The sequence below is a fragment of the Canis lupus genome, chromosome 13 (genome assembly GCF_048164855.1).
Source record: "Canis lupus baileyi chromosome 13, mCanLup2.hap1, whole genome shotgun sequence".
Taxonomy (NCBI): Eukaryota; Metazoa; Chordata; class Mammalia; order Carnivora; family Canidae; genus Canis; species Canis lupus.
The window spans coordinates 16,620,557-16,642,035 of NC_132850.1; the positions used below are offsets into that span (position 1 = coordinate 16,620,557).

The 21,479-nt window shown below is 38.7% G+C and overlaps 1 protein-coding gene and 1 pseudogene across 3 annotated transcripts in view; one reads left to right on the plus strand and one right to left on the minus strand.

The window, feature by feature from the left end:
* The window catches only part of EIF2B3 (eukaryotic translation initiation factor 2B subunit gamma), a 144,986-nt gene that overhangs the window by 43,218 nt on the left and 80,289 nt on the right, over positions 1 to 21,479 (plus strand). For all 3 annotated transcript variants that reach the window (XM_072772446.1, XM_072772448.1, XM_072772447.1), the window contains exons 4-5: positions 114 to 273; positions 9,316 to 9,427. In XM_072772446.1, the coding sequence (XP_072628547.1) occupies positions 114 to 273; positions 9,316 to 9,427 (272 nt within the window). The remainder of the gene's footprint in view (positions 1 to 113; positions 274 to 9,315; positions 9,428 to 21,479) is intronic.
* Positions 5,236 to 5,528, minus strand: LOC140603212 (small ribosomal subunit protein uS14-like; annotated as a pseudogene).

Sequence of the window (21,479 nt, forward strand, 5' to 3'; positions counted from 1 at the left end):
AAAGTGAGTGTCCAGTTTGTGTGTGCTGCCAAGCCGTTGTAAGTTTATCCTGTAATGATTTGTGTGATCTATTGTCTTTTGTGATACTGACTTCCCCTTTCTCCATTTGACAGACAGATGTACTAGTTCTGAGCTGTGATCTGATAACAGATGTTGCCTTACATGAAGTTGTGGACCTGTTCAGAGCTCACAATGCATCACTTGCCATGTTAATGAGAAAAGGCCAAGATGACTTAGAACAAGTTCCAGGTCAAAAGGGAAAAAAAAAAGCAGGTAAGGAGTTTGATTTATTTGTATATTGGGTTTTTATAATTATTATTATCATTCATGCTTTCACTTAAGAAACATTTGCTGAGGGGCGTCTGGGTGGCTCAGTCAGTTACGTGTCTGCCTTAGGCTCAGGTCATGATCCCCGGGTCCTAGGATCAAGCTCTGCATGGGGCTCCCTGCTTGGCATGGGGCTCCCTGCTCGGCAGGGAGCCTGTTTATCCCTCTCCCGCTCCCTCTGCTTGTGCTCTCTCTCTCTCTGTGTCAAATAAATAAATAAAATCTTTTAAAAAAGGGAAAAAGAAACATTTACTGAGAAGTGTCTGTACTGCCGGCTCTGTGCTAAGGGTTGATGACATAAAGTCAAATAAGACACAGTCCCTGGGATCCCTGGGTGGCTCAGCGGTTTAGAGCCTGCCTTCAGCCCAGGGTGAGATCCTGGAGTCCCGGAATTGAATCCCACGTCGGGCTCCCTGCATGGAGCCTGCTTCTCCCTCTGCCTGTGTCTCTGCCTCTCTCTGTGTGTGTGTCTCTTGTGAATAAATGAATAAAATCTTTAAAAAAAAATTTTTTTAAAGACATAGTCCCTTACTTGAAGGGGCTTAGAACTATTTTCTTTTTAAGATAGCAGATTCACCATAGAGCAGAGAGCTCGATGCAAGGCTCAATCTGAGGACCCTGGGCTCATGACCTGAGCCAAAGCAATCTTGAGAAAAAAACAAAATTGGAGGCATCGTGCTCCCTGATCTCAAATTGTATTATAAAGCTATAGTAATTAAAACAGTGTGGTATTGGCATAAAAACAGACACATAGATCAGTGGAACAGAGTAAAGAGCACAAAATTAAACCCACACATATATGGTCAGTTTATGACTAAGGAGCCAGTATACCATGGGGAAAGGACAGTCTCTTCAAGAAATAGTGTTGGGAAAATTGAACAGCCACATGCAAAAGAATGAACCTGGATCACTATCTTATACTGTACACAAAAATTAACTCAAAATTAATTAAAAACTTAAATTAAGACCTGAAACTATAAAATTCCCAAAAGAAAACATAGGCCATAAGCTTGTTGACATAAGTCCTCTTGATTTTTTTGTCTAATACCAAAAACAAAAGCAAGAAAAGCAAAAATAAACAAGTGGGACTATATCAAACTAAAAAGCTTCTGTGCAGTAAAAGAAACCATCAACAAAATGAAAAGGCAGTGTACTGAATTGGAGAAAATATTTGCAAGTCATATATCTGATAAGGGGTAACATCCAAAATATATAAAGAACTCATATAACTTACTTAGAGAAAATCAAACAATCTAATTAAAAAATGGGCAGGAGATTTGAATAGACATTTTTCTAAAAAACATATAGGGGGTCAGTAGTCACATAAGGAAATGCCTTACATCATTAATCATAAGGGAAATGCAAACTACAATGAGAGATCATCTCATACATTTTAGAATGGCTATTACCAGGATGCCTGGGTGGTTCAGTTGGTTAAGCATCCAACTCTTGATGTCAGCTCAGGTCTCAATCTCAGGGTTGTGAGTTCAAGTCCCACAATGGGCTCCACACTGGGCATGGAGTCTACATTTAAAAAATGGCTATTACCAAAAAGATAAGTAATAAGTGTTGGTGAGGATATGTAGAAAAGGAAACTCTCATGTACTATTGGTGAGAATGTAAATTGGTACAGCCACTTTGGAAGACAGTATGGCAGTTCCTTAAAAAACTAAAAATAGAAAAAAAAAAAAACTAAAAATAGAACTACCATATGATACAATGATTCCACTTCTCAATATTTCTTCAAAGAAAATGAAAACACTAATGCAAAAAGATACATGCACCCCCTTATTCCTTGCAGCATTATATGTAGTGGCTAAGATGTGGAAACAATCTAAATGTCCTTCAGTCCATGAATGGATAAAGAAATTGTGGTATCTGTACACAATGGAATATTATTTAGCCATAAAAAAGACTGAAATCTTGCCATTTGCAACAATACAGATGGATCTCAAGGATATTATGCTAAGCGAAATAAGTTAGAGAAAGACATCATATGATCTCTTTTACATGTGGAATCTAAAACAAATTTTTTTAACCAAGCTCATAGATACAGAGAACAGATTGCTGCTGGTTTCCAGAGGTGGTAAGTGGGGGATGGGAGAAATGGGTGAACTGCTTTTTGTTTTAGTTTAAATAAATTGAAATTTTTAAAAAAGATTTTATTTATTTATTTATTTGAGATAGAAAGAACAAGCAAGAGAGAGAGAGCATGAAGGGGTCAGGGGGCAGAAGGAGAAACAGATGGAGAGAGCAGGGAGCCCGATGTGGGGCTTGATCCCAGGACCCTAGGATCACTACCTGAGCCAAAGGCAGACACTCAACTGACTGAGCCACCCACATGCCCCAATAAATTGAATTTTTAAAGATGTTTGGTTAAAACCTGCAAAAAAAAAAAAGGGGGGGGGGACGCCTGGATGGCCAGCGGTTGAATGTCTGCCTTTAGCTCAGGGCATGATCCTGGGGTCTTGGGATCAAGTCCCACATTGGGCTCCCCTCAGGAAGACTCTTTCTCCCTCTGCCCATGTCTCTGCCTCTCTCTGTGTGCCTCTCATGAATAAATAAATAAAATTAAAAAAAAAAAAAACGTAATGTATGTAATCTTCTGCTTGTTCATGATTCTTTAGGTTGGCAGTTTGGCCTGTTGTAACTGAGTTGGCTCGTTTCTGACATCAGCTAGTATATATTAACTGTTGCTGCCAGTGTATAAGTGTATACATGCATAACAAGTTACCATAAACGTAACATCTTAAAACAATACTGTGGGTCAGGAGTCCAGGCTTTACTTGGTTGGACCCTCTGATTCAGTCTTTTAAAAAACTAAAATCAAGGTGTCATCTAGGGTTGAAGTCTCATCTGAAGACTCAACTAGGAAAGGATTTCCTTCTTCTTTTTTTTTTTCTTTAAAGATTTTATTTATTTATTCATGATAGAGAGAGAGAGAGAGGCAGAGACACAGGCAGAGGGAGAAGCAGGCTCCATGCCAGGAGCCTGATGCGGGACTCGATCCTGGGACTCCAGGATCACGCCCTGGACCAAAGGCACCCAGGGATCCCCCCCCCCTTTTTTAAATTATTTATTTATTCATGAGAGACAGAGAGAGAGGCAGAGACACAGGCAGAGGGAGAAGCAGGCTCCACACAGGGAGCCCAACATGGGACTCGATCCCGGGTCTCCAGGATCACACCCAGGGCCGAAGGTGGCGCCAAACTGCTGAGCCACCCAGGCTGCCCCTCCCCAAGGATTTCCTTCTAAGCTCACTTGTTTATTGGCAGAAATTTAGTTCCCTACGGACTAACTGGACTGAAAACCTTAATTTCTAACTGGCTGTTGGCTGTTGGCCAGAGGCTGCCCTCATTTCTGTATCACTTGGGCCTCTTCAGCATAACAACTTGCTTCACCAAAGCCAGCAAGGAGAAGAATCTTCTAGCAAGACAGAAATTACAAAGTTATGTGACTGAATAACAAAAGTAACATCTCATCACTTTTGCCATATTCTGTTGGTTAGAAGCAAGTTGCTAGGCCAGCCTGTATTCAGTGGGTGGGGATACAGGAGGGTGTGAATACCAAGAGGCAATTAGCATTCTTGGAGACAGCCTACCACAGTTGGGCTCACTGATATGTCTAGGGCCTCAGCTGTAATAGTTGAGTTTCTCTTTGCATCTAGTCTGTTACGTACTGGAGGCCCAAGCTATTCACATGACAGCAGCAGGTTCTAAAAGAGTAATATAAGCTACAAAGTCTCATGAAGCTAAGCTTGGAACTCAGACTGTCACTTCTTTTGCACTCTGTTCAAAGTAGTTGCTAGGCCAGTCTCGATATAAAGGATGGGGAACTAGACCTTACCTCTTTTTTTTTTTTCCCTCCTACGAGCACTTTCTTTTCCTTTAATTTTTTTTATGGTAGTAAGATACATGGAAAATTTACCATCTTTTTTAAATGTACAGTTCAGTGGTATTAAATCTACATTTATAATATTGTGAGCCATCACCATCATCTCTCTCCATAACTCTTTCCACCTCGTGAAACTGGGACTCTATATCATTAAACAATAATCCCCATTTCCCCCTTTCAGACATAGCCCCCAGAAATAACCATTATATTTTCTGTCTCTATGATTTTGACTATTTTAAGTTCCCTATATAAGTGGAGTCATACAGTATTTATCTTTTTGTCACTGGCTTATTTCACATAGTATAATGTCCTCAAGGTTCATCTATGTTTAGCATATTGCAGAATTGCCTTCATTTTTAAGGCTGAGTAATATTTTCTTGTGTGTATATATATATTATATTTTGCTTATCTGTTACTCCATCAGTGGACACTTGGGTTGCTTTCACATTTTAGCTATTGTGAATAATGCTGTTATGAACAGGGGTGTATACATCTCTCTGTGAAACCCTGCTTCCAGTTCTTTTGGGTGGTATACCCAGAAGTGGAATTGCTGAATCATATGGTAATTCTATTTTTAATTTTTTGAAGAACCACTATACTATTTTATATGATGGCTATACTATTTTCTGTTCTAGACCTTACCTCTTGAAGGGAAGAAGAACAACAGATTTGTAACCCTTTAGGGCAGCCCAGGTGGCTCAGCCGTTTAGCGCTGCCTTCAGCCCAGGGCGTGATCCTGGAGACCCAGGATCAAGTTCCAACGTCAGGCTCCCTGCATGGAGCCTGCTTCTCCCTCTGCCTGTGTCTCTGCCTCTCTCTCTCTCTCTCTCTCTCTGTGTGTGTGCGTGTGTATGTGTGATGAATAAATAAATAAAACCTTAAAAAAAAAAAAGATTTGTAACCCTTTAAATCTACGGTCTACATTTTTTTTCCATAATTGAAGTATTTTTATTTTATGTACAACGAGTTGGTATTAAGGTAGGAATCTTGGATGACCCATTCAAGGGAGTTCTCTTAATACAACTTAATGAAGCCTACATCCTTTGTATACTGATGGAAACACTGACAGCATGTATTGAGGCCGAATTTCAGATCACACCATGCTGATTTGAGCAGCCATGGCAAGAACAAGAAGAACCCCGACCAGATTTCCAGATGACTCCGGTAGAACTGCTGGTAACCCATCTTACCCTCTCAGCTGCAATGAAGCAAAAGGGCTACTATATACATTCTTAGTTTTGATTTGCTAATATTTTATTTAGGATCCTTGTACTTATATAATAAATGAATATGCCTATAATTTTCATTTCTTATAATACTTTTGGCTGGTCTTGGCATTTTTGTCTGGTCTTGGCATTGATTATGCTAGCCTTATAAAATGAATTGGAATTCCCTACTATAAACATAATGCTTGTCACAGGAAAGGTGCACAAGTATATTTATTAGTTGAATGAATGAATGGACAAGTAAGTGACTATAGAGGAGATAGAAGGGTCAAGAAGGTAAAGAAGGTCAGAAGTAAAAATCAACTAGGAAAAAATATGAATAGTTGACAGAATTTTTTTAATGGAAACTCATAGTTTTAACCATTTTTCCCCTTTTAGCTTTTTTTTTTTAAAGATTTTAGGGGATCCCTGGGTGGCACAGCAGTTTGGCGCCTGCCTTTGGCCCAGGGCGCGATCCTGGAGACCCGGGATCGAACCCCACATCAGGCTCCCAGTGCATGGAGCCTGCTTCTCCCTCTGCCTGGGTCTCTGCCTCTCTCTCTCTCTCTCTCTCTCTCTGTGTGACTATCATAAATAAATAAAAATTTAAAAAAATATTTTATTTATTTATTTGACAGAGAGGGAAAGCACAAGCAGAGGGAACAGCAGGCAGAGGGAGAGGGAGAAGCAGGCTTCCTGCTAAGGGCCTCAATCCCAGGGTCCTGGGATCATGACCTGAGCTACCCAAGCACCCTTTAACTGTTTTCTTAATCTCATTTGTGTAGTCTATTTAGGATGGACATTCTGATGTTACCTGCTCTGCTCCAAAAGTAGAATTTGCTTTGTTAGAACAGAAAAAAAAACCTTTCCCAATTCCTATAATTTGTAGCATATTCTGAAATCTCAGTTACTATGGTAGCTACAAGGAAGCAAATACAAGGAAGGAGACCCTGAGAGTGAGGAATGTGAGTCAAGAGCACATAGCTGAAACATGGACTTGTTAGAAATCACTGGTCCCAGGACATTCAGTAATTCAAGGTTTTGTGGGCTGAAGGACTTGGATAGAACAAGAACTCCAAATTATATCCAAAAATAACATCACTGTGTTTCTTTTTAAAATGTTGGCTCATAATCAGACTGTTGCAGACTGTTATATTCTCAAATTTCAGTGTAATGGATGAATTGATGTACGTCATATCTACTATGTGACATTTGAAATTCTCTGCAAATTTTGCTTCAAACTAAATTTTCTGTAAAACTTACCTTCAAATTGGAATTACCCTTCCTTCTTTGGAGTTCACAAATCCTGGTTATTGAAAAAAAACATATAACGTATTTTTTTTAAAGTTTATTTGTTTATTTAAGTTATCTCTACACCCAGTGTGGGGCTCAGATTCATGAACATGAGATCAAGAGTCACATGCTCTTCTGACTGAGCCAGCTGAGCACCCCAATATAAAACTTTTTATGGTAGTTTTTCTCTATTTAGATTCAGACACTGCATATGATAAAATGACTAGAAATCATCTGAAGGAAAGAATGCTTTCAAGCACCTAGGCTAAACACATTACACATTTGAGTAATACATTTGGTTCTAGGTGTGTAGGCAGCTGCAGCCAACACTGAAACATGTTCAGTTATGTAGTAGCAGTTGTCAGTATGAGGCAAACAAATTCATCTATAGAAATACTATTTTTCTAGGGACATTTGGGTGGCTTAGTTGGTTAAGTGTCAGGCTCTTGATCTCAGCTCTGGTCTTGAGTTCATGAGTTCAAGCCCCATGTTGGGCTCCACATTGGGCATGGAGCCTGCTTATAAAAAAATATTTTTCTAGAGCTCAACTTTTTTTTCCTTTTTCCAAAGAGGTATTAAATCCTTGATTTATTTGATTGTTGTGAGGATCATATGAGAGCATATATTCTGTTTAATTTTTTAAAACATTTTATTTAATCTTTGCGTTAATAGAGCTTTACAAATATTAACTGATTTAATCCTCATAACAAGCCTTTGTGAAGTAGACACTATTATGATACCAATTTTGCAGATGAAACTAAGGAACAAAAAAGTTTAGTATCTTTCTTAAAGACATACAGCTAGTAAGTGGGATTTATACCCAGGAGGTTAGGCCTCAAAGGCTCTCTTCTTAATCATATAGTGCTGTGCTGCCTCTATATTAAATGCTTTGTAAGTTATAGATATATACTGTACAGATGTTAGTAGGAGCTTTTATTAAGTACCTGACACTGTACTAGATGTTATTGGAGATATAAGCCTGCCTCTGAAGAATTTATAATCTTGTTGGTAGAAAGAAATATAACATAGAAAACAGCAGTAACATGACAGCCTGAAACATCACTGTCTACCAGGGAACTCTCCACATTAGTAAATATGCACCTTATTTTCTTTGAGTCCTCTCTTACACGGCATAAAATCTAATGCATAATAGACATATAGATAATGTTGATTGAATGTACATGTCCTTAAATGATGTTATTCCCATTTCCACAGTGAGCAGATGTAGGGTATTTGCAGAGAAAGAATTCCTTGTTATACTTTCTGTGCTGTGTGTGAGTTTACAGATCATCCACGGATGTGGCTTTTCTTTTTTTTTTTTTTATTATTTATTTATTTATTTATTTATTTATTTATTTATTTATTTATTTATGATAGACACGGGGGGGGGGCAGAGGAGGAGGGAGAAGCAGGCTTCAGGCCGTCAGGCCGGGAGACTGACGCGGGACTCGATCCCGGGACTCCAGGATCGCGCCCTGGGCCAAAGGCAGGCGCCAAACCACTGAGCCACCCAGGGATCCCCATCTTTTTTTTTTTTTTTAAACCTTAGGAAGTTTTATCTTTTTATTAAGATTTTATTTATTCATGAGAGACACAGAGAGAGAGAGAGAGGCAAGAGACATAGGCAGAGGATGAAGCAGGCTCCATGCAGGGAGTCGGAGTCTCCAAAATCATGACCTAAGCTAAAAGCAGATGCTTAACCCCTGAGCCTCCCAGGTGTCCCTCATTTTTTTTTTTAACAAATGTTACATATATTTAAAATGTACAGTGATGTTTTGCTGTATGTAGACATGATTGTGAAATGATTACCATAGTCAAACTAATTAGTGTATCTACCACCTCCATAGCTCTTTGTTTTTGAGATAATTTCATATTTACAGAATGATTACAAGACTAGTACAGAGAACTTATATATCCTTTACCAAGATTCCCCAAATGTTAACATTAGTTCTATTATTCTCTCCGCATGATATACATTCAATATATAATATGTATATATATTACATAGACTATTATTATTTTTATGAGCTATTTGAGAATAAGTTGCAGATAATGATTCCTTTTTTTCTTTTTTTTTTTTTTAAGATTTTATTTATTTATTCATGATAGACACAGTGAGAGAGAGAGGCAGAGACACAGAGGGTGAGGCAGGTTCCATGCAGGGAGCCCAGTGTGGGACTCGATCCCGGGACCTCAGGATCACGCCCTGGGCCAAAGGCAGGCGCCAAACCGCTGAACCACCCAGGGATCCCCGATAATTATTCCTTTTGCCTTTAAATACATCAGTGTGTATCCTGCCCCCAACCCCTCACTGCCACCTGAAAAGGACACTCTGTTGAAACAGGAAATTACACTGCTACAATATTCTAATCTACAGACCCTTTTCAAACTTTACCAGTTTACCTAATAACATCCTTTAGAACAATACAAAAATATTTTGACTATCTATGTTTAAACATTGTGGTAAGTATGTGCTATATAACAATCTTGTATTTAGTTCCAAGAGAATTGTGAGCAGGTGCTCTGTCCCCCTGACTTAGTCATGCAGGCAGGGGTGAATGGCTTTGTTTGATTTCCCTTCTTTTGTATGATTCAGTGGAGCAGCGTGACTTCATTGGAGTGGACAGCACAGGAAAGAGGCTGCTCTTCATGGCTAATGAAGCGGACTTGGATGAAGAGCTGGTCATTAAGGGATCCATCCTGCAGAAGTAAGCCCTAGGGTTTTTCTTTCTGGCAATTTTCCTGGTCTTAAAACAAAATAAAACCACCCAGTGGATGGGAAAGGGGGAATGAAAACTAGATTATACTGTGTGAAATTGACAAAAGTATGTGACTGTTTTCCCGTGAGACAGAATGAAGGCTTCTCCTCACCACACAAGCTTAGCTTTTCCCTGTGTCTTTTTCTTGCCAAGGTAGAGTCAAATCATGCATAGCAGTAGGGCAAAGCAGCTGTGGGGAGAAGTGGAAACAGGACTGTGTTTCTAACAGTATTATAGAACTTCCTTTTTTTTTTTTTAATTGCGGTAAACACACAACAAAAATTTACCATCTTAACGACTTTTAAGTATACAGTTCACTAGTGTTAAACATATTGACATTGTTGTGAAACAGATCTCCAGAACTTTTTCATCTTGCAAATCTGAAGTTCTACATCTGTTAAACAATGAATGGCTCTTCTCTTTTCCCTATCCCGAGCTCCTGGTAACCACCACTTGACTTTCAGTTTCTATGAACTTGACTACTTTAAATAGATAGATACCTCAGATAAGTAGAATTATACAGTATTTGTCTTTTGTTGACTGGCTTATTTTATTTAGTATAGTATCCTCAGGGTTCATCCATGTTGTAGCGTGTATCAGAATTTCCTTCTTTTTTAAAGCAACATAATACTCCCATTGTGTGTACATGCCACATTTTTTAAATTTATTCATCTGTCACTAGACATTTGGGTTACTTCCACCTCGTGGCTGTTGTGAATGATGCTGCAGTGAACATGAGTGTACACATATCCCTTTGTGAGCCTACTTTAAATTCTTCTAGATATACTACCAGTAGTGGGATTGCTGGATTATGACAGCTCTATTTTTTTATTTTTATTTATTTATTTGTTTGTTTATTTATTTTTAGTTCTATTTTTAAAAATATTTTATTTATTTATTCATGAGAGACACAGAAAGAGAGAGGCAGAGACTTAGGCAGAGGGAGAAGCAGGCTCCATGCAGGGAACCCAATGCAGGACTCGATCCCAGAACTCCAGAATCATGCCCTGAGCTGAAGCCAGACACTCAACCGCTGAGCCACCCAGGCATCCCAACAGTTCTATTTTTAATTTTTCGAGGAATCTCCCTACCGTTTTTCATATTGGCTGTGCCATTTTACAATCCCACCAGCAGTGCACAAAGATTCCAGTTTCTGTACATCCTCATGAACACTTACTGTTTTCTATTTTTTATAGTAACCACCCTAGTGGCTACTAATGGATAACCTAGGCACATCTTCTTTAATCACCATTTATTGAGAGCTCCCCCAGCATGGACTTTTTCATCAGAAGCCACCATACTCAGAGCTTTACTACCTGATACCAGTACACAGGAATGTTGAAAAACTGTTTGGAGCCTGGATTGGACTTGTATTGGACTTGTCTATTGTTTTACCATAGCATCCTTGTCCCAGATTGGAATACTCTGTTGTTGTTGTTGTTTTTTCCCTCTGTTATTCTTTATTAAACCCATTTTTGTTGCTTTAAAAACAAACAAAAAACATGTTTGGAGCCTGGATGAAATGAATGTGAAAGGAATAAGTTGGGAAGGAAGAGTGTCTTGCTTATTGTTTTGCTCTCTAGCACAGCAGAGGTAGGAGACATATTTCAAAATATATATTCTAATGAAAATGAAACTTAATTCTAGCTTCAGTTAGCCCAGTGGATTAGAGTTTGATATTAGAGCCTTCGTTGTCTCATCTATAAAAATGGGTTTAGTAATAATAGGGCTGCCGTAGGAAATAAATGTACATAAAACAACATAATACCTGTTTCATAATAAGTAGCCAAAAAATTGTAGACAATTTTTTTTAAGATTTTATTTATTTATTCATGAGAGAGAGAGGCAGAGAGAGAAGCAGGCTCCATGCAGGGAGCCCTATATGGGACTCCATCCTGGGACCACAGGATCACGACCTGAGCTGAAGGCAGATGCTCAACCACTGAACCACCCAGCCATCCCAATTATTATTATTTCTAAATAAATAAACAACACTTGAAAATACATGCATAATATCATTTCCAAATTAAATTGGTTGTTTCGATTGCCTTGCAGACTTCCTACTACTAATTCCTAATTAAATGTGAAAAAATAAATTAATATAAAACTGGCAGAAATTTCAACAATGGCAAAGTAGGATAATTAAATACAATAAAGCTTAAAAACTAGTGATCAAGGAAAGAAACAAGATTCTGATGAGAAACAAAAAGGAATAAAAATAGGCTCCCAACTCCACCCTATCACCATTCCCTAGAAGCCATACTGATATATTAATGAATTCCATAAATTCTCAACTAATAGCTCCAAAGCTGGAAAGAAGTAACTGAGCACATATCTGTACTTTTATCTTCTTCTGACTGAGAATCAATGGGAAGAACTATTTGCAAGTAAATGATAAACCAGGGAAAATGAACAATGAGGCTGACTCTTTAACAGAAACAAAAGATCAAGGAGCACTGGGGTGGCTCAGTGTTTGAGCATCTGCCTTTGGCTCAAGTTGTGATCCTGGGGTCCTGGGATCAAATCTCGTATTGGGCTCCCCACAGGGAGCCTGCTTCTCCCTCTGCCTCTGTCTCTGTCTCTCTCTCTCTCTCTTTGTGTCTCTCATGAATGAATAAATAAAATCTTTGGAAAAAAAAAAAAGAAAAAGGAGATCAAGCCTAAAAATGAATAAATAGGTGAAGTAATATAAAGCCGGAAACTATTCCTCTGTAGGAGTAGAATATACTCCTTAATTATATGGAATGAAACAAGAATATTTAACAGAATCTCAGGAAGGAGGGGCGCCTGGTTGGCTCAGTCAGTTAAGCATCTAACTCTTGATTTCAGCCCAGGTCGTGATCTCAGGGTTGTGAGATCAAGCCCTGTGTTAGGCTCTGTGTTCAGTGCAGAGTCTGCTTAAGAGTCTCTCTCTCTCCCTCTCCCTCTGCCCTTCTCTCCTGCTCATATTCTCTCTCAGTAAATAAATAAATAAAATATTTTTTTGAAAATTAAAAAAAAAGAATCTCAGGAAAGAAAAATGTTTTAACAAAGATCCTGCAGTTCTGTAGCTGTGTTTCCTATGCCCCTTCTGTCCCTCTGACTCATCATTCCCTAAAGCCATAGGACCGTACACAGAATACAAAATAACCGGCACTACTGGGTATTTACCCAAAGAAAACAAAAATAGTATTTGAAAAGATCTGTACATTCCTGTGTTTATTGCAGCATTATTTACAGTAGCCAAGATAAGGAAGCAACTTGTGTCCATCTATAGATGAATGGATAAAGATGATGTGGTAATATATACAATGAAATATTAGCCATAAAAAAGAATGAGATCTCGCCATTTGCAACAACATGAGGATGGACCTAGAGGGTATTATGCTAAGTAAAAAAGTCAGACAGAGAAAGATAAATACCATATGATTTCACTTATATGTTGAATCTAGAAAACAAAACAAAGAAACAAATTTTAAAAAGCAGAAATGGGCTGGGCACCTGGGTTGCTCAGTTGGTTAGACATTGCACTCTTGATTTCAGCTCAGGTCATGATCTCAAGTTCTTGGCATCAAGCCCCACCTCAGGCTCTGCACTCAGTCGGGAGCCTGCTTGGAATTCTCTCTCCCTCTCCCTCTCCCCCACTCACATGCTCTGGTGCTACACAATCTTTCTCTCTCTCAAATATTTTTTTTTCTCTCAAATAAATTTTTAAAAATAAAATAACCAGAAATGGGCACCTGGCTGACTTAGTCATTAGAGCATGCAGCTCTTGATCTTGGCCTTATGAATTTGAGCCCCATATTAGGTGTAGTTATCACTTAAAAATAAAATCATTTTGGAGGCGCCTGGGTGGCTCAGTAGGTTAAGCATCTGACTTTTGATTTAGGCTCAGGTCATGATTTCAGGATTGTGAAATAGAGTCCCATTTTGGGCTCCCCGCTAGGCATGGAGCTTGCTTAAGATTCTCTCTCTCCTCACTCTGCCCCAAACTCCCTCTTTTTCTTTCTCTCTCCCTCTCTCTAAAAAAAATAAAAATAAATAAATAAATAAATAAATAAATAAATAATAAAATCTTTAAAAAAAACAAAATTAAAAAAATAAAAAATAGAAACAGACCCATAAATAGAGAACAAACTGGTGGTAGCCAGAGGGGAGGGGAGTGGAGGTAAGCAAAAAGAGGTAAAGGAGAGTAGGAGGTATAGGCTTCCAGTTATGGGATGAATAAGTCATTGGAATGAAAGGGTCAACACAGGGAATATAGTCAGTGGTATTGTAATAGTGTTATATGGTGACAGATGGTAGCTACATTTGTCTGAGCGTAACATACGGTGTTAAATCACAGTATTATACACATGAAATTAATGTAATATTGTGTATCAACTATACTTCAATTTAAAAAAAGGAAAAAAATAACCACCACTCAGTAGTTGGTGTCAGATACAGGACGGTGAGAGATAAGAACTCATTCAAACCAGAGCAAAACAAACAAAACAGGCCCAGACAAGACCAAAAGAATCAGTATATCAACTATACAGACATACAGCAAACAAAATGAAGGCAAGAAAAATGTTCTACAAAAGACAACATATTCTGAAAAAGGCATAACTCAATAAATAGAATTTCCTATACTATACAACTGTAAAACTATAAAACAACTCATCAAAAAGTGAATTTAATAAATGAAAGTTAAGTGATGAGGTGATAAAACAACAAAATAAGATAAAAAGAGAAATGATGGAACTAAGAAAATAAATTGAGGACCAATTAAAATAGCAAAGAACATAACAGATACCACTGAAAATCGAATTATTGACATAGAGGAAAGGATTGAGGTACTCAGTGATTTCAAAGAAAAAGAAAATGATTAAAAATTATACAGAATCTAATAGGAAAAAAAAAGACAAAGATGACTTAAACAAATTAATGTCTCTAAAATAGAGAACTAAACATGTGACCAAAAGATGTATTCAAAGATAGAAGAAGGGGATCCCTGGGTGGCTCAGTGGTTTAATGCCTGCCTTCGGCCCAGGGCGTGATCCTGGAATCCCGGGATTGAGCCCCACATCAGGCTCCCTGCATGGAGCCTGCTTCTCTCTCTGCTTCTCTCTCTGTCTCTGCCTGTCTCTCTTTGTGCCTCTCATGAATAAATAAATAAAATATTTTTAAAAAAAAATATTTTTAAAAAACAAAGATAGAAGGACTTCTTGGTAAAATAATTTTATTTAAGGATTTTAATATAAAGATAGAAGGGCTGAGTAAATATGATGACCTATGAAATCCCACTTAAACAGCAATACAGGGATTTTAGAGAGTTACAAATCCAGAAGACTAAAGAATATGAAAAAGGAAAGAGCAACAACAGAAGTTTGGAAGCAGGAAAGCAAGACAATATAATATACCTCAGAAAGCTGAATGCTAAGCCAGCAATGGGGAAAACTGAACTGCAAACTCATTTACCCTACAAAACTCTAAAGAGTCAAGATTCAGCAGCACCAGCTATATCCACAAGTGAAGCTAAAAACTGGATCCCTTGAAAATTTGTCCAAACTGTAGATAAACCCTCAGATTTCCTTCCCTAAACCTCACAATGCTGGCAAGAGACTGGAGATTTATTCTCAGAAGACGGTAAAATAGGGCAGCCCTGGTGGCTCAGCGGTTTAGCGCCGCCTTCAGCCCTGATCCTGAAGACCCGGGATCGAGTCCCATGTTAGGCTCCCTGCATGGAGCCTGCTTCTCCCTCTGCCTGTGTCTCTGCCTCTCTCTCTGTCTCTCATGAATAAATAAATAAAATCTTAAAAAAAAAAAAGGGGGGGGGGGGTCCCTGGGTGGCGCAGCGGTTTGGCGCCTGCCTTTGGCCCAAGGCGCGATCCTGGAGACCCGGGATCGAATCCCACGTCGGGCTCCCGGTGCATGGAGCCTGCTACTCCCTCTGCCTATGTCTCTGCCCCTCTCTCTCTCTCTCTCTCTCTCTCTGTGACTATCATAAATAAATAAAAATTAAAAAAAAAAAAAAGAAGAAGAGGGTAAAATAGAAGATCTCTGGATTGGGGCACTAGGCATAAATGAGGTTGGAGGTACCATACTTAAAATTAGGATTAAGTGGGTGTCCATCGAAAGATGAATGTATAAAGAAGATGTGGTTTATGTATACAATGGAATAGTACTCCGCCATTAGAAACAACAAATACCCACCATTTGTTTTGACGTGGATGGAACTGGAGGATATTATGCTGAGTGAAATAAGTCAATCGGAGAAGGACAAACATTATATGGCCTCATTCATTTGGGGAATATAAAAAATAGTGAAAGGGGATAAAGGGGAAAGGAGAAAAAATGAGTGGGAAATATGAGAAAGGGAGACAGAACATGAGCGACTCCTAACTCTGGGAAACGAACTAAGGGTGGTAGAAAGGGAGGTGGGCGGGGGGTGGGGGTGACTGGGTGACGGGCACTGAGGGGGGCACTTGATGGGATGAGCACTGGGTGTTATTCTATATGTTGGCAAATTGAACACCAATAAAAAATAAATTTATAAAAAAAAATAAAAGCCTTGGTGATAAGCAAAAAAAAAAAAAAAAAGAAAAATTAGGATTAAGTGAATGTATATCCTAAGATCTTCAGCTTTTGTCTCCCACTTATCTTCTAAATACTAGCAGCCAGGCTTGTACCTGTCAAGCAAGAACATTAGAGGATTCTTCTCTATGGTAACAGATGGTCCAAGAGGAGACTTAAAGATACAGACATTGAGGAATTCCCAATAGAAAACCCACTTCTTGGGTCATCCTACATTGAATTTCAAAGTTGGCAAAGCCACATGTTGGATGCTCACAATGAAATATATATACTTTTTTATATTAGAGTTCAATTTGCCAACATATAGCATAACACCCAGTGCTCATCCCGTCAGGTGTCCCCCTCAGTGCCTGTCACTCACCCCAACCCCCCACCCACCTCCCTTTCCACTATCCCTTGTTTGTTTCCCAGAGTTAGGTGTCACAATGAAATATTTATTATGCCACTATTAAATTTAGACAGAAACAGGGATTATAAAATCTAGAGGCCAAAACAAATAGAAAAAAAAAAAAAAACCAACAAGTTAGCAGAAAAACCAACAAATTATTCAGAGAGAAGAAAACTTCAAAAAAGGTAACATTACTCAGAAAGATTCATTAATATTTGAGCATCTGAGTACCACTGTTCTAGGAGCTAGGAATACAGCAGTGAACAAAATACACCAAAATCCTTGCCCTCATTGAGAGGTAAGAGAATACTGCATTCATGAACCCAAAAAGCAGAATGGTGTATTAAAAAAGGAGCATTGAGTGGCACAAAAATAGACATGTAGATCAATGGAACAGAGTAGAAAGCCCAGAAATAAATGCATGGTTTATATGGTCAATTAATCCATGACACAGGAGGAAGAATATACAACAGAGAAAAGACAGTCTCTTCAATAAATGGTGCTAAGGGGATCCCTGGGTGACGCAGCGGTTTGGCGCCTGCCTTTGGCCCAGGGCGCAATCCTGGAGACCCGGGATCGAATCCCACGTCGGGCTCCCGGTGCGTGGAGCCTGCTTCTCCCTCTGCCTATGTCTCTGCCTCTCTCTCTCTCTCTCTCTGTATGACTATCACAAATAAATTAATCAATTAAACAAACAGAAAAAAAGTTTAAAAAAAATAAATGGTGCTAAGGAAACTGGACAGCTACATACAAAAGCATGAAACTGGATCACTTTCTAACACCATACACAAAAATAAGCTCAAAATGAATTAAATAGTAAATGTGAGACTTGAAAACAAAATTCCTAGAAGAGCACACAGGCACTAATTTCTCTGACATTGAGTATAACAACCATTTTTCTATATATGTCTCCTAAGGCAAGGGAAACAAAAAAATAAACTATTGGGGTTACGTTAAAATAAAAAGCTTGTGCACAGAGAAGGAAACCATCAAAACAAACAGGTAGTCCACTAAATGGGAGAATATATTTGTAAGCAATATATCCAGTAAGAGATTAATACCCAAAATATTCATAAAGAACTTTTATTGGGGCACCTGAGCGGCTCAGTCAGTTAAGCGTCCAACTCATGATCTTATGGTTCGTGGGATCAAGCTGCACATCAGGCTCTGCACTCAGGAGGGAGTTTACTCTAAATTCTCTCCTCCTGCCCCTTCCCCAACATGTGTGCGCGCGCACACACACACACACACACACACACTCTCTCTCTCTCTCGCTCTCAGTCTTTAAAAAAAGAAAAGAACTTAACACCGAAAAAAAAATCTGACCCAAAAAGTGGGCAGGGAACCTGAATAGATATTTTTCCAAAGAAGACATACACATGGCCAACAGACACATGAAGAGATGCTCAGTATCACTTGTCATCAGGGAAATGCAAATCAAAACCACAATGAGACATCACTTTACATCTGGCAGAATGGCTAAAACCAAAAAGACAAGAAACAAAACAAAAAAAAACAAAAAACCAAAAAGACAAGAAACAGCAAGTGTTGGTGAAGATGTGGAGAAAAAGGAACCCTCGTCCAATGTTGGTGAAGATGTAAATTGGTACAGTCACGGTAGAAAATAGGATCGTGGGATCCCTGGGTGACGCAGCGGTTTGGCGCCTGCCTTTGGCCCAGGGCGCGATCCTGGAGACCCAGGATCGAATCCCACGTCAGGCTCCCGGTGCATGGAGCCTGCTTCTCCCTCTGCCTGTGTCTCTGCCTCTCTCTCTCTCTCACTGTGTGCCTATCATAAAAAAAAAAAAAAAGAAAAAATAGGATCGAGATTCCTCAAAAAATTAAAAATAGAAATACCATATGATCCCAATATTTTCCAAAGAAAGTGAAAACATTAATTTGGAAAGATATATGCACCCCTATGTTTATTGCAGCATTATTTATAATAGCCAAGATACAGAAGAAACCAGGTGTCCATCAATAGATGAATAGATATGGGGCAGCCCCGGTGGCGCAGCGGTTTAGCGCCGCCTGCAGCCCAGGGCCTGATCCTGGAGACCCGGGATCCAGTCCCATATCGGGCTCCCTGCGTGGAGCCTGCTTCTCCCTCTGCCTCTCTCTCGCTCACTCTGTGATTCTCATGAGTTAACAAAATGGAATCTTAAAAAAAAAAATAGATGAATGGATAAAGCAGTTGTGGTACAGTCACACAGAGACAGGAATATTATGGTGCCATAAAAAAGGGTGAGATCTTGCCATTTGCAATAACATGAATGGACCTAGAGGGTATTATGCTAAGTGAAAAAAGTTAGAATGGGGACGACAAATGCCATATATTTTGCTTACATGTGGAATCTAAAAAATGAAACAAATGTATAAAAAGCAAAAAGCAGAATCAGCCCTATTAATACAGAGAACAAACTGATGGTTGCCAGAGGGAAGGAGAGTGAGGGGATGGATTAAGGGGAGTGAGAGGCAGAGGCTTCCAGTTATGAAATGAATAAGTTAAAGGAATAAAGGGCACAGCACAGGGAATATATGATCAATGGTATTGTAATAGCATTCTGTGGTGACACATGGTAGCTACGCTTGTGGTGAGGATAGCCTCATAAGGTAAGGTATAGAGATGTTGAATCACTACATTGTAGTCCAGTATACTCAAATATTTTTTAAGGGGAGCATTTAGAGAACAAGAAAGTGTTAATGGTAATAAGGAAAAACTCAGTAGAAAGGTTGGAAAAAATTTTTGAAAACTGTTTTTCACAACACAGAATAAAACAAATTGATAAAAAATAAAGAAATAATAATAAGAGAATTAAAGGAGCAGCGTAGGAGGTCCAACATTTGAATATTAGGAGTTTCAGAAAGAAAGAACAGAGAAAATGAAGAGAGGAAATAGCATCAATGAAGAAATATAAAAACATTTCTTAGAATAAAAGGAACTGGGTTTCTAGACTGAAAGGAAGCAGTGCCCACAGAATGCATGAAAAGAAAATGACGAAGGTTGTCATTGTGAAATGTTGTAACACATTTCACTGTTAGACCATTGATGTCAAAGAGAAGATCTAACAAGCTTCCAGATGGGGAGGAGATATCAGACATAAAGGAATTAAAGCAGCTTTGAACTTTTAACAGCAGCACTAGAAACTATAAAACAGTGGAGGACAGCTTTCAAAATTTTTAAATCTATATGTAGTCAAGCTGTCAATCAAGTGTGAGAGTAAAATAAGAATTTCACAAACATTTGCTTTCCATGCATCTGTTTTCAGAAAGCTGCTAGAGGATATACAACACCAAAACCCTGGCATAAACTAAGAAAGAGAAAGACATGGGATTATAGGAAAAAGAATCCCAAGGATGATGATGAAGGGAGATTTCTGGGTAATACCTATGCCCCCAGTGTAGATGTCAATCAGACGTTGGAATAGCTCAGAAAGCTTTGGGAATAATTTCTTCAGGTTGATCATATTTCTTCTGATGAAAATGACAGAATACTTGATGCATCTCAGTGTTTTGAGCACTTGGTGATTAGTTTGGGATTGAATTATTGACAAGTATATGGAAAACTAAGAAATGAGAGAAAACAATGCCAAGGCAAACAAAAATATGCAGGAAAAAATTAACCATTAGTTACTGAATGTCTCAGGTGTAGCTAATGTTTATATATGCATCATAATGTAATTACTGACTTGATCTAACCAAATTTATATTATAATTACTTTGGAATGATGAGAGGAAGGATTAATGTGTTGGAAACCCAAGGGAAGACGAGAGATAAACATCCTCTTTAAAAGTTAATAACAGGGGATGCCCTGGATGGCTCCACGGTTTAGCGCCTGCCTTCAGCCCAGGGCGTGAACCTCGAGTCCTGGGATTAAGTCCTACATCGGGTTCCCTGCATGGAGCCTGCTTCTCCCTCTGCCTGTGTCTCTGCCCTTCTCTCTCTCTCTCTCTCTCTCTCTGTCTCTCGTGAATAAATAAATAAAATCTTAAAAATAAGTAAATAAATAAAATAAAAGTTAATAACTAATACCTGAAGCTGAAGGTATGATAACTTAAACATTGATTATCGAACTAACCAAAATAGTAAAATTATATTAGGAAGTTAAAAGATACATGAGCTGTAGGTATGTGGTAGGGGCAAGGCTAGTGATGAAAGAAAGCTAAATCCTCATCTCCCATAATGGGAAAACAACAGATAATGTCTGAAATGAAAAAACTAAGAAATATCAATATCAATAATATTAAAATGTTACTAGAAATACAAATATTAATACTAAATGGATTCACTAAAAGAATTGAAAGTGGGTGCTTCTGGGGAACAGAAAATGAAGAGGGGAGGGAATGGAGGACTGAAATTTTTCATTGTAAGCCTTAAGAAACTACTTATCTCTTCATGTACATATGCAATTTCATTTTTTTTTTTTAATTAACAAGATAAAAGGGACATCTGGGTGACTCAGTCGGTTAAACGCCTACCTTTGGCTCAGGTCATGAACTCAGCGTCCTGGGATCAAGCCCCATGTGGGGCTCCCTATTCAGCATGGAGCCTGCTTCTCCCTCTCCCTCTCCCTCTGCTGTTCCCCCTGCTTTTGCTCTTTTGCTCTCTGGCAGATAGATAGATAGATAGATAGATAGATAGATAGATAGATAGATAGATAAACTTTTTTTAAAAAAGATAAAATACAATAAAATTTCCTGAATCAAGTAAAAACCTGCAAATCTTAAGAATCTGCAGATATTATGGGGCACCTGGGTGGCTCAGTTGGTTAAGCATCTGCCTTCAGCTCAGGTCATGATCCCAGGGTCCTGGAATCGAGCCTGGTGTGGGCTCCCTGCTCAGCAGGGAGTCTGCTTGTCTCTCTGTCCCTCCCGCCACCACCACCCCCATCATGCTCTCTCTCAAATAAAATCTTTAAAAAAGAATCTACAAATTTTTAGAGAATACTGTGTTCTAAGAAAATTTGACCAGAGGTATCCTAATCAACTTATTAAACTTTAAGGATAAAGAAAGGATTCTTCAAGCACCAGTGACAAAAAGCTAATTACTTACATGAA